Below are 14,605 nucleotides of genomic sequence, written 5' to 3' on the forward strand. Positions count from 1 at the left end.
ACACTGAAGCACCTTTTGGAAGCACAGTCAGGACCTGGACCTCATGGGGACGACGGGGGAAGGCAGCCCGGCTGCCAGGCACCCAGACTGCAGGCAGCAACTGACTTCCAAACCTGCATTTAAGTCAAATCCGCACTCGGGCGGCCACATATCCAGACTGAGGGCGGCAGCCGACTTCCAAACCTGCGTCTAAGTCATGTTTGCACTCGGGCCGCAGGCTTGGGTCAGTTCAGCTCCTTGCTGTGCCCTTCAATGACGAGTGTCCCCAAGGCAGGCAGGGCCTCTGCGGTGCTGACGGTGGGTGCTCTGCCCTGTGAGGGGCGGAGGGGCCTCCATGCAGTCCAGGGAGGCCGGTGCCGAGGGGAGGGGTGCCCGACCCCCACCTGGTGGGTGCCCTGCCTCCTGGTGTGGCCGTTGGAAAATGCAGGGAGACCTTTTCAGGGCAACACTCAGCTACGCCCGTTCAGACACAGTCACAGCCCCTTCTCCATGAATCTCACCACTCCAACAACACAAACCCCCAGGCCTAGGGCCCAGAGCTCACGGTCCTTCCCCAGACATGACATACACTGGCAAGCTTTCGCCTTCTCTTGTCTCCTCATGGTAACATAGATTAACCCACAAGGTCACACACTTCTGCCCAGGCCTTCTCAGGTTAGTGGGACAGGACGGACAGGGCAGGAAGTTTAAGACAGGGGCAGGAAGATCCACACCCAGATCTCAGCACCCAGATCTCTCAGCACCCAGACCTCTCGGCGACCAGACCTCTCGGCGCCCAGACCTCTCAGCACATAGACTTCTCAGCACCCAGGCCTCAGCACCCAGGCCTCTCAGAACACAGACCTCTCAGCACCCAGAACTCAGCACCCAGGCCTCTCAGCACCCAGAACTCAGCACACAGACCTCTCGGCGCCCAGACCTCTCAGCACCCAGGCCTCTCAAAACACATACCTCTCAGCACCCAGGCCTCTCAGCACCCAGAACTCAGCACACAGACCTCTCGGCGCCCAGACCTCTCAGCACACAGACCTCTCAAAACACAGACCTCTCAGCACCCAGAACTCAGTACACAGACCTCTCAGCACAGACTTTTCAGCACCCAGACCTCAGCACCCAGACCTCAGCACCCAGACCTCTCAGCACACAGACCTCAGCACCCAGACCTCTCGGCGCCCAGACCTCTCAGCACATAGACTTCTCAGCACCAAGACCTCAGCACCAAGACCTCAGCACCCAGGCCTCTCAGAACACAGACCTCTCAGCACCCAGAACTCAGCACCCAGACCTCTCAGTACCCAGACCTCAGCACCCAGACGTCTCAGCACACAGCCCTCGGCACCCAGACCTCGGTTCCACAGCCCTGGCACTGTCCTCCAGCCCTGGAACAATGCGGTTGGGTCTCCGTGGTCCAGAATGACCAAATGTCACACAATTCTCTAGGCCCCGATACCCAATACTTTAGCTCCATGTTGTTCAAACTTTGAGGAACTGATGGGCTAAGTAGTTCCAGCGGAGGCCTGTGGAGCAGATACTGCGTGTGGAAACCGAATGTAACTTGGAGGCTCTGCTGTCTCCCGCTGGGGGTGGGGGTTGGCCAAGATCACCATCAGCTGCGCTCCCTCGGTCCGGCTGCCTCCAGCCCTGCCCCGGCCCACCCTGGCCCCGGCAGCCCCCAGCCCAGTCCTAGGCCTTGGCCATGGCTGCCTCCAGCCCCTTCCCCCACCCGCCTCCCCGCACCCAGACCCCAGCCCCAGCTCCGGCCCCGGTCCCCGCCACCCAAGTCCGCGCTCACCCGCTCCTCCTCCGCGCGGATGTCTGGCATGGTGCTCAGGCAGAGGCCCACGGCCGTGACGGCCACGAAGGACACGGACACGCAGGCGAAGAGCTTGCCCGCCAGCCCCGAGTGCGGGTTGTCCACTACGTCGCGCAGGCGCCGCCGGCCGCGCTGCAGCCGCCCCCGAGGCCCCAGGGCGCGCGCCGGGCTCCCCTGCGCCCCGAGCTCCTCCGGCCCCGCGCGCGCCTCGGCCGCTTCCTCCTCTCGGCGGCGCAGGCGGCGCAGGCAGCAGCGCTCCAGGCGCGCCTCGTCGATGCCCCAGTAGGCCAGCTCGTCGCGGAACGCCAGCGCGCACGGGCCCCGCAGCAGCCGCAGCTTCCCCGCGCGCAGCAGCGCCACGATGGCGCGGAAGGCGCACGGGCTGCGGTCGAAGAAGAACTCGTCGCGGCTCACGTCGTAGTCGTCGCACACGCGCAGTAGCTCGTCGTGGCCGCGGCAGGCGCGCAGGCGCTCCAGGCGCGCGAGGGGGCATCGCGCCAGCGCGGCCCAGGCCAGGCGCACGCGGCAGCCGCCCACGTTGATGATGACGTGGCGGGCGCGGGTCCCACCGCCGCCGCCTCCCGCGGAACAGGGCCATGGCTCCATGCGCCGGGCGGGACCGGACCGAGGGGCTTCCGCCGGGCTCCTGCAAAAGGAAAGGAGCGCGTTAGGGCCGCGAGGGCTGAGCTGGGGGAGCGCGTCCGCCCGCGGGGATCCAGGGGCCGGCCGGCACCGAACCCTCGGAGGTGAGCTCTGAGACCCCTCCGCCCGCCCACTGGCCGCTCCTCCGCAGGCCCGACCCCTGCACCTGGTCCGCGTGGGGGACCCTCAGGCGTCCCGCGGACCCCTCCAGGTTATGGACCCGCCTTGAGTTATCGCCAAGAGAACAGCTGGGTTCTCACACTACGGGTTTGGAACCAGGGGTCGAACGGAGCTTTCACAAATCCACTCAAACTCCAAAGAGCCAGATGTTTCAGGGCGGACCCCACCGAGCAGTGAGGACGCCGCGATGTCTGGCCGGAGACACGCAGTCCCAGCTTAGTTTCCCACGGTGTGCCCTGAGAGCTAACCACGTCGGAATCAGCCAGGGGACCTGCTGGAAAACGGCGTTCCTGGCTCTGTGAGGCGGAGAAACTGCAGAATAAGGAGCTCCAAAAGTCCATCCTACCTTAACACAATGAAAAACCTGGTAAAAACTGTCAAGAGTCAGCCTTTTTGGAACTCTGGAAACTAACCAAAAGCTTGCACCAGCCGTGGGGCACTGAGAAAGAACAGCTGAGTCTTGGTCACAATAATAAGCTTTACCCTGCTCCCCAGCGCCACGACAGCCTTGAAAGCAACAGCCTGCATTCCCGGTACCAGTAGCAGCACTGGAGGGGGAAGCTACAGGCCTCATTCTTGAGGAATCGTAATTACTGTGGCTCCGTGGAAGGCTCTGCCTTCATCTCCGGTTTCTTTTTTTTTTTTTTTTTTTTTTTTTTTTGAGACGGAGTCTCGCTCTGTCGCCCAGGCTGGAGTGCAGTGGCGTGATCTCAGCTCACTGCAAGCTCCGCCTCCCGGGTTCACGCCATTCTCCTGCCTCAGCCTCCCGAGTAGCTGGGACTACAGGCGCCCGCCACCGCGCCCGGCTAGTTTTTTGTATTTTTTAGTAGAGACGGGGTTTCACCGGATTAGCCAGGATGGTCTCGATCTCCTGACCTTGTGATCCACCCGTCTCGGCCTCCCAAAGTGCTGGGATTACAGGCGTGAGCCACCGCGCCCAGCCTCATCTCCGGTTTCTTGGAAGTCTGTCTGTGCAAAGGCAGCCACCTGGGGAGTGTGTGTCAGAAACGTTGATGGGAAAGTGTTTTAGCCATTTGCTGCCTCTGGGTTATAGTTGGGACCACAGGTAGACAAAAAGCTGGGGATGAAAGGCTGGGGAATGAGATGATTTTGGAAATAAGGGCTTGATAAGGTTCTAAGAGTTCCCAGGAGTCTGGAATGCCACGCACATGCCGGGAAAATCCCGAGAAGTCCCTAAAGTCCCTCCTGGGACTGACCTTCAGATTCTGCGAGCAGGAAGTGGCAAGACAGAGGCTTGACCAGCCTGGCTGAGTGCTGAAGGTGGCTCCAAGACACACAGCCCATCTGCAAAACCAAGTTTTAGTTTTCATTCCAGACGTTTAAGAATCTATGTCGCATCACTTACTGCCCTCTAAGCTAATGGAACAGACATCAATGGCCACATCAGACAAAGAAGATGAACTTTACAAACTTGGTTCACAAAAGTTACTCAACAAACCACAGCAGCTACAGAAAATCCTGGGGAGAGGGAAGTCTGATTTCCACAACTGCCACTTATTAAAAATCTTGTTTCAACAAAAAATTACAAGGCATGCAAAGAATACAAGAGTGTAGCTCATAGACAGGAAAAAGGAACTAAAACACAATATCTCTGAAGAAACACAGATATTGGACTCACTAGGAAAATACTTCACCTAAGCTTGTTTAATATCTTCAGAGAGCTGGAGGAATTTGTGAGAACGATGTCTCACCAAATAGAGAATGTCAATAAAGATAAGTTATAAAAAAAAAAAAAGTGATAGAAATTCTGGTGTTGAAAGATACTAGCTGAAATGAAAAGCTCATTAGAGGGTCTCAACAGCAGCTATGAACACACTGAAGAAATAATCAGAGAAATTGAAGATGCATCATTTGATGGTATCCTATCTGACAAACAAAGAAAACTGAAGAAAACTGAACAGAGCCTAAGAGACCTGTGGGACCATCAGATGTACCAACTTTTGAATGATGAGAGTCCCGAAAGGAAAAAGAGAACAGGGAAAAAAGAATATTTGAAGAAATATGGTTTTAAAAAACCCTCCAAATTTGATGAAAAACATTAATCTACACATCTAAGAAACTCAACAAACTCCAAGTAAGATAAATTCAAAGACATCCACACTGACGCACCACAAACTGTCTAAAGACAAAGACCCAGCACAGTGGCTTACGCCTGTAATCCCAGCACTTTGGGAGCCTGAGGTGGGTGGATCATCTGAGGTCAGGAGTTTGAGACCAGCCTGGCCAACATGGCAAAAACCTGTCTCTACTAAAAATACAAAAATTAGCCAGGTGTGGTGGCAGGTGTCTGTAGTCCCAGCTACTTGGGAGGCTGAGGCAGGGAGAATTGCCTGAACCTGGGAATGGAGGTTTCAGTGAGCCGAGATCACGCCACTGCACTCCAGCCTGGGTAACAGAGTTAGACTCCATCTCAAAAAAAAAATAAAAATAAATAAATAAAAGAGAGAGAGAAAACAGGCAAAATCCTCCACAAAACAAGAGCAAAATAAATCCAGCTTCATATTAAAAGGATTATACACGATGACCATGTGATCATTTACCATAGAGATTTATCACAGGAATACAAGGGTGGCACAGTATGCAAAAATTAATATAATATACGTATTTATAGGGTGAAGGGAAAAAATCGTGATAATTTCAATAGATGCAGAAAAAGGATTTGACACAGTCTAACATCCTTTTGTGATTAAACAAAAAACTCAATAACTAGGACTAAAAGAGAACTTCCTCCACATGACAAAGTCCATGTAGGAAAAACTCACTGCTAACTTCATAGTCAACTGTGAAAGACTGGATTCTTTCCCCCAGGACAAGGAACAAGACTGAAATGCCTGCTGTCATGAGTTCTACTTAACATTGTTCTGGAAATTCTAGTCAGAAAAATTAGGCAAGAGAAAGAAAGAAAAGGCATCCAGACTCAAAAGAAAAAAAGTAAAACTATATTTTGAGATGACTTGTTCTTATGGTCTTATGTACAGAAAACCTTAAAGAACACACACACACACCCCACTATGAGAATGGGTTCAGCAAAATTGCAAGACGTGAGATCAGTATAAAAAATCAGTTGTGGCCGGGCGCGGTGGCTCAAGCCTGTAATCCCAGCACTTTGGGAGGCCGAGACGGGCGGATCACGAGGTCAGGAGATCGAGACCATCCTGGCTAACACGGTGAAACCCCGTCTCTACTAAAAAATACAAAAAAACTAGCCGGGCGAGGTGGCGGGCGCCTGTAGTCCCAGCTACTCGGGAGGCTGAGGCAGGAGAATGGCGTGAACCCAGGAGGCGGAGCTTGCAGTGAGCCGAGATCGGGCCACTGCACTCCAGTATGGGCAAGAGTGCCAGACTCCGCCTAAAAAAAAAAATAAATAAAAATAAAAAAAAATAATCAGTTGTATTTCTATACAAAAGCAATGAATAACCGGAAAAGGAAGTTTAAAAAATTCCATTTGTAAGAGCACCAGAAAGAATAAAATGCTTAGGAATAAATTTAACCAGGGAGTGAACTGAAATCTACACTGAAAACTGAAAACTACAAACATTGCAGGAAGAAATTTTAAGACTAAATAAATGAAAAGACATTCCATGCTCATGTATTAGAAGACCTAATATTGTTACGATGGCACTCTTCCCTAAGTTGATCAACAGTCAATCCAATCCATATGAAAATCTCAGTAACTTTTTTGAAGACATTGACAAGTTGAACCTAAAATTCTATTGGAAATGCAAGGTAACCAAAGCAATCTTGACAAAGAACAAAGTTGGAGGGCTCAAACTTACTTGATATTATTTTATTACATGCCTCCACCTAAATCCTGTGTAGAAATGAGATATGTTCATTTAAAAGTGTGTGGTACCTACCCCTAACCTTGTTGTTGCTTTCACCATGTTACGTGCCTGCTCCCCCTTTGCGTTCTGCCGTGACTGGAAGCTTCCCAAAGCCTCCCCAGAAGCCAAGCAGACGTTGGCACCAGGCTTCCTTCACAGCCTGCAGAGCCATGAGCGAATTAAACCTCTTTTCTTTATCAATTACGCAGTGTCAGGTATTCCTTTCTGGGAATGCGAACATGGACTAGTCCATTACTGCTTTCTCAAGCTAAGTATAAAGCTGCAGCAGTCGAGAGTGTAGGACTGGCGTAAAGAGAGACACAAACATCAATGGAGCAGAATCCAAAGTCCAGAAATGACCCATGAGTCCACCGTCCGTTCATTTTTGACAAGGTCGTCAAAACTATTCAATGGAGAAATAATACTGTCTCCAACAAACGGTTCTCCACATATAAAAAAATAAAGTTGGACCCTGCTATCGTTTGGGTATTGGCCTCCAAATCTTATACTGGAATTTGATACTCAATGTCAGAGGTGGGGTCTAATGGGAGGGGTTTGGGTCATGGGGGCGGATCCCTCACGCAAGGCTGGGTGGTATCTTCATGGTAATGAGTGAGTTCTCGCTCTATGAGTTCACTCCAGAGTTGGCTGTTGAGCCCGCCTGGCACCCCTAGCCCTTGCTTCCTCCGTCTCCGTGTGGTCTCCACACACAGCAGCTCCGTGCCATCTTCTGCCATGACTGGAGCCACCTGTGGCCTTCCTCAGATGCAGATACCTGATCCTGAACTTTTCCAGACATCAGAATCATGAGTCAATTAAAACTTCTTTTAAAAATGAATTACCTGGCCTCAGGTATTCCTTTATAGCAACACTGAATGGACCAAGACAGGTGCCAACATCACACTATATATAAAAACTAATTCAAACTACATCAAAGACCTTAACGTAAGAGCTAAAACTCCAAAACACACGTAGGAGAAAACAGAGTGTACATCTTCACGACCGTGGATGAGACATTGATTTCTGAAACAGGAGGCGAAAAGCACAAGGAACAAAAGAAAAAAGATAAATTGGACTTCGTTCCAATGAAACTCTTGTATATCAAAGAACAGCACCAGGAAAATGAATGACAAGTAACAGTGGGAAAAAAAGAGCTGCGAGTCACATATCTGATAAGAGTCTAGTATCCAGGATGTTAGGAACTCTCGCAGCCCAGCAACAAATGACAACCCAAATTACACATGGGCAGAGGATTTGAACAGATATTTCTCCCAAGGAAATATGTGAATGGCTAATAAGCACATGAAAAGGTGACCAATATCATTAGTCATTATGGAAACGTAAACTAAAACTACAAGATACCACTTCTCATCCACTAGGGTAGTTATAATCAAACAAATGGGAAAAAAAAAAAAAAACCCCAACAAGTGTTGGAAAGGATGTGGAAAAATTGGATCCCGGTACATTGCTGGTGGGAACATAAAATGTCACAGCCACAGTGGAAAACAGTCTGGCAGTTCCTCAAATTTTAAACATAGAGTTCTCGTGTGACCTGGAGACCCCACTCCGAGGTATACACTCAAGACAAATGAAAACATGTGCTCACACAAAAACTTGTACATAAATGTTCACAGTGGCATCACTAAAATCGCCAAAAAGTGAAAAGAACCCAAATTCCATCAACTGATAAACAGAGAAGCAACACGTGGGCCTCCATACAGGAATGTTACTCAGCCATAAACAGGAATCAAGTGCTGCTAATGCCACAGCGTGGATAAAGCCTGTGCTAAGAGAAAGAAGCCAGGAGAAAACGTCACATATAGTGGGAATCCGTTTATATAAAGCGTCTGAGCCGGGCACGGTGGCTCACACCTGTCATCCCAGCATTTTGGGGGGCTGAGGCGGGCGGATCACTTGAGGTCAGGAGTTTGAGACCAGCCTGGCCAACATGGCGAAACCCCGTCTCTACCAAAAATACAGAAACTAGCCGGCCGTGGTGGTGGGTGCCTGTGATCCCAGCTACTCAGGAGGCTGAGGCAGGAGAATCGCTTGAACCCAGGAGGCAGAGGTTCCAGTGAGACAAGATCACGCCACTGTACTCCAGCCTGGGAAACAGAGTGGCACTGTCTCAAAAAATAAAATAAAATAAAATAAAATAAAATAAAATAAAATAAAATGTCCATGATAAGGAAATTCACAGAGACAGAAAGCAGGTGAGGGGTTCCAGGGAATGGGAGGAGGGGCAAGGAGGAGTGACTGCTAATGGCCCAGAGTTTCTTTTGGGATGATGAAAAGTCCTGGAATTAGAGAGTGGTGATGGTTGTACAACATTGTTAATACACTAAAAACCACTGAATCGTGCACGTAAAAATGGTAAATACAACGTTATGTGAATTTTATTTCAACTTATAAAAATCATTCTGAGTGAGTAGGCCTCGGGGGAATCCAGTAACATGCAAGCCTCATCACTGAGGTTCGAGAACCGCTGCCTCCCACCGTCAACATCAAGCCCTTTTTTTGGTTGTTGCCGACAACTGTAGCCTCGAACTTCTGCCAAGTAAAGTTTAAACCCACCACTACGGCAACTCAGGAACCAGAGAAGGGGCATGGTGGGTTTGCTCAGTGTAGCTCACAGACTGCCCACTTGACCCAAGCGTGTGATTCCCCTGAGATCTTAGGGGGAAAAAGTTAAATGAAAAGGAAGGAGGGAGGGAAAGACAGCCTAACAAAATGGCATTAGTTAGCTTGCCAGTAAGAGCTCAGCGCCCCCAGTGAAGAATTGCAGAAGTCACTTCTGAATGGGAGAAAGCTCCTTGGACGGCTACTGCAATGGAGGCCAGGAGAGAAGCACTCAGCGATCACCAGGACCACGTGTGCTGTGACCTTCAGCGCCAAGTTCGCTGCATGAGAAGAGGGGGGACGTGGGCAGGATTTAAACGGTCATGTGTGCCTCTATGCCCCAAGGTTCACTCAGTGAACATGTGGTCTAAATCTCTGTGACAGACACCCCATGCCAAGGACATGGCCTGGAGCATAGATCCGAGGAACACAGACACGTCCGACTCATCCAATACTGCACAGGGCTGTGGGGGGCGGCTGTGGGGGGCGGGCAGAGAGGTCCAAAAGCAGGAGAGCTCCTCTGAGACGGAGGGCTGGCCCGGCAGAAGGGCCGGAGCAGGGGACCTGATTTTATTCAAAAGCAATCGGCTACTTAGGTCATGGAAACCTGCTGCAGCGATTTCCCGAGCCCTACAAGTCAAGTGCTCTGGGGCATTAAAGGCTCTGAAAGTGCCAACCTGCCGGCCTCCCCGGGGCTCACAAAACGGAGCTTCCTAATGCGGCAGGAAGTCGTCTGAACGTGCTGCCTCAGAAACTGCCCGGAATGAGCAGCGGCTGTCCCAGTTTGTCGAAGAAGCCTAGAGTGCACACCCAGCTGCTGGAGCCCTTTGTGGCACGGCAGATGGCCCTGTGAGCTCCCTTGTCCTCTGTGGTCCCAGGTGGGGCTCGGAAGGGGCCACGCCTGAGTTTGGGCTGCCTGTGAGGCATGCCTTTGACAGGTGTGTGTCAACAGTCGCCAGCGTCTCAGCTTCACCATCAGCAGAAGGCACAAGGAAGACCCTCTCTCTGAAATGGAAAACAGAAATCCCAGTGCTACGTGAGGTTTCTTGCTCCATTCTGGCAGGTTCTGGGTTTACCTGGCTCTGTGAAGGTTCAGGGTATTCTCTTTCAGGGAACTGGTGAAATCACAGCTGAGACCAGTGGCTTCGACCTGGAAAATGAACGTCCAGTTTCACCCTAAGGGACAGAGAGTCGCCTGAGTTATTACTGCGGAGAATGGTGGCTTTGACGCCCCACCCTCCAGTCCCCGCGGAGCACACACGTCAGGCTTGCAGGACAGGTTGACTTCCCTTGTAGCCAAAGCCATCGCATGCTCCAGGTTTTTTGTAGGCAGGGATGAATCATTATTAAAATAACTGGATAGTCAGGTACAACCTGGAACTTCTGCTGTAAAAGGCTTTCTTCCTCCCAGAACATACATGTTAAAATATGGACATAAATTATATGCTAAAGTGTTCTAAAGCTAATTACTTAAGAGATTGCAAAGTTACTTCTGGAAGCTCTGGAGTTCCTCCCCATTCTCTGCAAAACGTCAGCAAAAGAAAGACTACAAACAGCTCAGAAGAAAAAATGGGCCAACTGACATAAAGTTCACATCAAGGGGGGAAAAGGCTTTCAACATATGAAAAATCATGCTCAGTTTCATTCATAAGAGCAAAAATAAGCATCTTGAATTGCCACAAGGTATTAGAGTAGATCAACCAGTTTGACGACACAGTCTTGTGAAGAGTGTGGCGTCTGGTTCAGTGATGACAGAGGTGAGCGGGAACGGCCGTCACAGCACGAGGGCAGAGGCTGAACTGATCTAAGGAAAGCAGGGGCCATGCAGGGCCCCTCCACAGAGGGTGATCGGGAAGGAAACCCACCAGCCAGTACCGGAAGGTTTCAAGGCCTCTCTCTCGGCCAGGTCAAAAACGATGCTGTGTGTCTATGAGCCTAGCGTGCCCAGTGGGGTGAGGCTGGAATTTTGGTGGGTGATAACAGCCAAGAAATGATCACACACAGGTGGTGGCCGCGATACCCCTGAAGCTCACAGAGCCAAGCAGAGAACCAGCCAAAGCCGCAGTTCCCAGCAGTGGGGGCAATTCTGCCCTGGGGCAGCCGGCAAGGTCTGCAGACATGTGTGATGGTCATGACTGCTGTGACTGGCGTCCAGTGGGTAGAAACCAGAGATACTGCCAATGCCCTGCACAGGATGGGCCCCCAGAGCAAAGAATTATGCAGCCCAATGTCAGCAGGGCTCTGGCCCGGAGGTGCTCTCAGTTCAAGCCTCGTGGGATTCCCACAGACAAAGCCCCAACCAAGACGAACCGAAACTAAAATGACAAACCACACACAGCAAGAGTCCACCGTGAGCACACAGCACACACAGCCTCTGGGAACTTTAGAAAACGGAATTATAAAAAATAATGAACGAAGGAAGTAAAAACATGAGGGAAAACAAAGACATTACAAAAAGAAAACAAACAACAACAACAAAACAAAAACAAAAACAAAAAATCCCAAGAGAATCTAAATAAGAAACAAAACTAGAAATGAAAAAGTACAGTCAGTAGACAAGATTGAAAGTAGGAAGGTCTCATGCTGAGGACCGTCTCCCAGAGGCATCAGGGGTCCACAGGAGGCAAATAGGACAGAAAAGTCACACATGGAGGACAAAGTAAAATCACCAAAATTAGTTTACCAGGAAGCTCAGAAGAGGCAAAAATAAGCCAATGAAAAGCAATGTATAAAGACTTGGATTTTACCAGCCTTACGGAAGGCAGGAGGTCTGCCATTAAAGGCTCTTTGAGGATGAAGAATCGTGCACCCCGGGGCCCTCCACGGAGACCTCTGTGACATTTACCTTTTTTTTTTTTTTTTGAGACAGAGTCTGGCTCTGTCGCCCAGGCTGGAGCACAGTGGCCGGATCTCAGCTCACTGCAAGCTCCGCCTCCCGGGTTTATACCATTCTCCTGCCTCAGCCTCCCGAGTAGCTGGGACTACAGGCGCCCGCCACCTCGCCCGGCTAGTTTTTTGTAATTTTTAGTAGAGACGGGGTTTCACCGTATTAGCCAGGATGGTCTCGATCTCCTGACCTCGTGATCCGCCCGTCTCGGCCTCCCAAAGTGCTGGGATTACAGGCTTGAGCCACCGTGCCCGGCGACATTTACCTTTAAAATAAATGTAGCCGGGGAACTTGATGATGCCGAGCTTGGGGTATTGGAAAGCTCTTGTGTTTCCTCATGCAAGTGTTGTGACAGCGCCCAGGCAGGACACGACCACTGCTGCCCTCACACAGGGGCTGGGGGCTCTGGTGAACCGGGCTGGGACGGTGAGACTCTGCCGGGCGGTGACGGAAGCAGAAGGCTTTGCTCCTCCTGCACACGGGCAGCCCCCTGCCTTCCCTCCACGCCAGGCCTGGACGCCTGAGCCCACGACCAGGAAACAGCCGCAGGTGCAGCCAGCGCTCCCCAGGGGCCTCCTGCAGAAGAACCGGGTTGGAACCGGGCAGGGCTACCCTGGACATGGGCCTGCTCGTTCCTCCCATGCATGGTGGATTCCAGAGGAAACCAGTCTGTGCTGTTTCACAGGCTGGATCCCAAGGTTGGAAACCAGAGGGGAAGCCCCCTGAGTGCGGCTCTCCACCCTGAGGCCCACAGCGTCGGGCCACCTGCCACTCAAGTAGTGCCTGCCTTGGGGTGGCACCTGTCTCAGGCCCAGGAGGGAGCTGCATCTGTCCCTGGCCCGGGGCCATCTGCCCAGCACAGATGTTGAGGCTTTAGGCCTGGCCTGTAGTCCCACCCCGGCCTTCCGCCAGGGTCCCGGGGGATCACCCACAGCTAGGCGCTGCTGACACCGGCTGCCTGACATCTAGAAGCTTCTGGCTCACTGCCGCCTCTGCTCTGAGCCTCCTGTCTGCTGCATCCACAGCCCTAGCAGGTTCCCGCCTCCTCCTCTTGCCCTCTGTCCCCAGCTCAGCGACCAGGGGGCCTCCTAACACCACAGGCCACCCTCTGCTCAAAACGCCGGACTAGGCCGGTCTCTCCCGCCCCTCCTTGCTCCCCTGGGCACCCAGACGAGTCCCGCCTCAGGCCTCAGCACAGCCGCTCCTCTGCCTGAACAGTTGCTCGGCGATGCCCACGGTGACCCCTCACGCTCGGCCTTTGCTCAAACCTGCCTTCTCGTCAGACTCACCTGCGCCACTCGGTTCACGCTGAAGCCAGGCCCACCTCACTTTGCCGCGTTCTTTTCTCCCCTAAAGGACTGAAGGATTCGCGCATTATTTTTGCCCAGTGTTATTTTCTGTCCGCTCCCACTAGGATGTAAATGTCTCCAGGACACGCCCACTGTCCGCTTTGCCCAAGCTCGTGTTCCTGGGAATACTTCAGGGCACACGCAGGTGACCAGGACGCATTGCTGCAGGGACACACGAGGGAAGGACCGGTCTCAGGCTGTCCGCGTGTCCAGCACGCACGGAGCATCCACGCGGTGCCGAGTCCTGCCCAGGGCCTGCTCCACTGCGGGAGTGGGGGGAACTGGTCTGCACTGACACAGGGAGCCCCAAAGAAATGACAAAGACCCTGCTAAGGCCGGAGGCTTTGGCCCCACGCGGACACTGCTTTGTACCAGAAAGAACCCTGAACCGGCAGGAGGCCTGGACTTTAATTACGGCTCCGCCCCTGGTCGGCCGGGAAGCTGGAGAAGCCACTTCGTCCCGTGTCCGTGGCTTCAACATCCAGCTCATCTCCAGAGGGCGGCCCACGCCCGGGCGCAGACGCTGGTGAGCCGCCATCCGCGTGGACAACGGGGATCTTCGAGGAATGCGGCCGTCATTGTCGGGGCGAAGCCCAAGTGGTCCCAGGCCCCTCAAAGGAGGCTGGAACTGGGCTCCCGGGGACCCCTGTACTGAGATGCTCCCTGCGAGTGAAGGGGCTGAGACCTAAAGGAACCTTCCCCTGCTTCTTTAATTAAAGTCGAAATCTCTTATGCACAATTAGATTCTGACAGTGCGCGGGCTCTTTAGACGTGCTTCGATATTACAGACATAAAGCAAAGATTAAGTTGAATACAGAATGTTCCTCATGGGGTCGAACTGTTCAGAGCAGGCATCGTTTGCGCTGCTGGAGATGACTGGCACGTTGCTGGAAAGGACGATGTCCCCGCCAGCTTTTCCCCGGGGCGGGCGCTTGGGAAATGGGGGGCGCTTCCCTGAAACAAGGTCATTGGAGGCGGGGGACCCTGCTGGCGGGAGTGAAATGCACACACAGCGCTTGCCATCCCCCCAATTCCAGCCCCAACCCGAGTCGTCACAGGATGTCTCACGAGCAGAGCGTCAGTGCAGCCAACAATTAGAGCGAGGGCAGACGGAAGCAGGTGCGTGCCGCGGCCTGCACGGGCCAAACAGCCCTGGAAAACCGACTTAATTTTGCTAAGCCTCAGATTCTGCATTTATAAAACGAAAATAAATCGTAATAGAATAGCACCTATCTTACAAGGCTGTTGTGAGGATTGACAACCAATGTGG

General features: G+C 52.3%; 1 protein-coding gene across 3 annotated transcripts in view; it reads right to left on the reverse strand.

Moving 5' to 3' along the window:
• KCNG2 (potassium voltage-gated channel modifier subfamily G member 2) overlaps positions 1–14,605 on the reverse strand; it is an 86,942-nt gene that overhangs the window by 23,924 nt on the left and 48,413 nt on the right. The window contains exons 1-3 of one of the 3 annotated variants that reach the window (XM_077974874.1): positions 13,276–13,344; positions 10,176–10,275; positions 1,793–2,459 (exon numbers count right to left, since the gene is read on the reverse strand). In XM_077974874.1, coding sequence (XP_077831000.1) covers positions 1,793–2,411 — 619 coding nt within the window. In that variant the 5' untranslated portion in view covers positions 2,412–2,459; positions 10,176–10,275; positions 13,276–13,344. Of the gene's footprint in view, positions 1–1,792; positions 2,460–10,175; positions 10,276–13,275; positions 13,345–14,605 lie in introns of those variants that run through there. The other 2 variants (XM_015122244.3, XM_028838126.2) reach the window with 2 other exon arrangements.

Source organism: Macaca mulatta, chromosome 18 (genome assembly GCF_049350105.2).
Source record: "Macaca mulatta isolate MMU2019108-1 chromosome 18, T2T-MMU8v2.0, whole genome shotgun sequence".
In the NCBI taxonomy this organism is placed as follows: Eukaryota; Metazoa; Chordata; class Mammalia; order Primates; family Cercopithecidae; genus Macaca; species Macaca mulatta.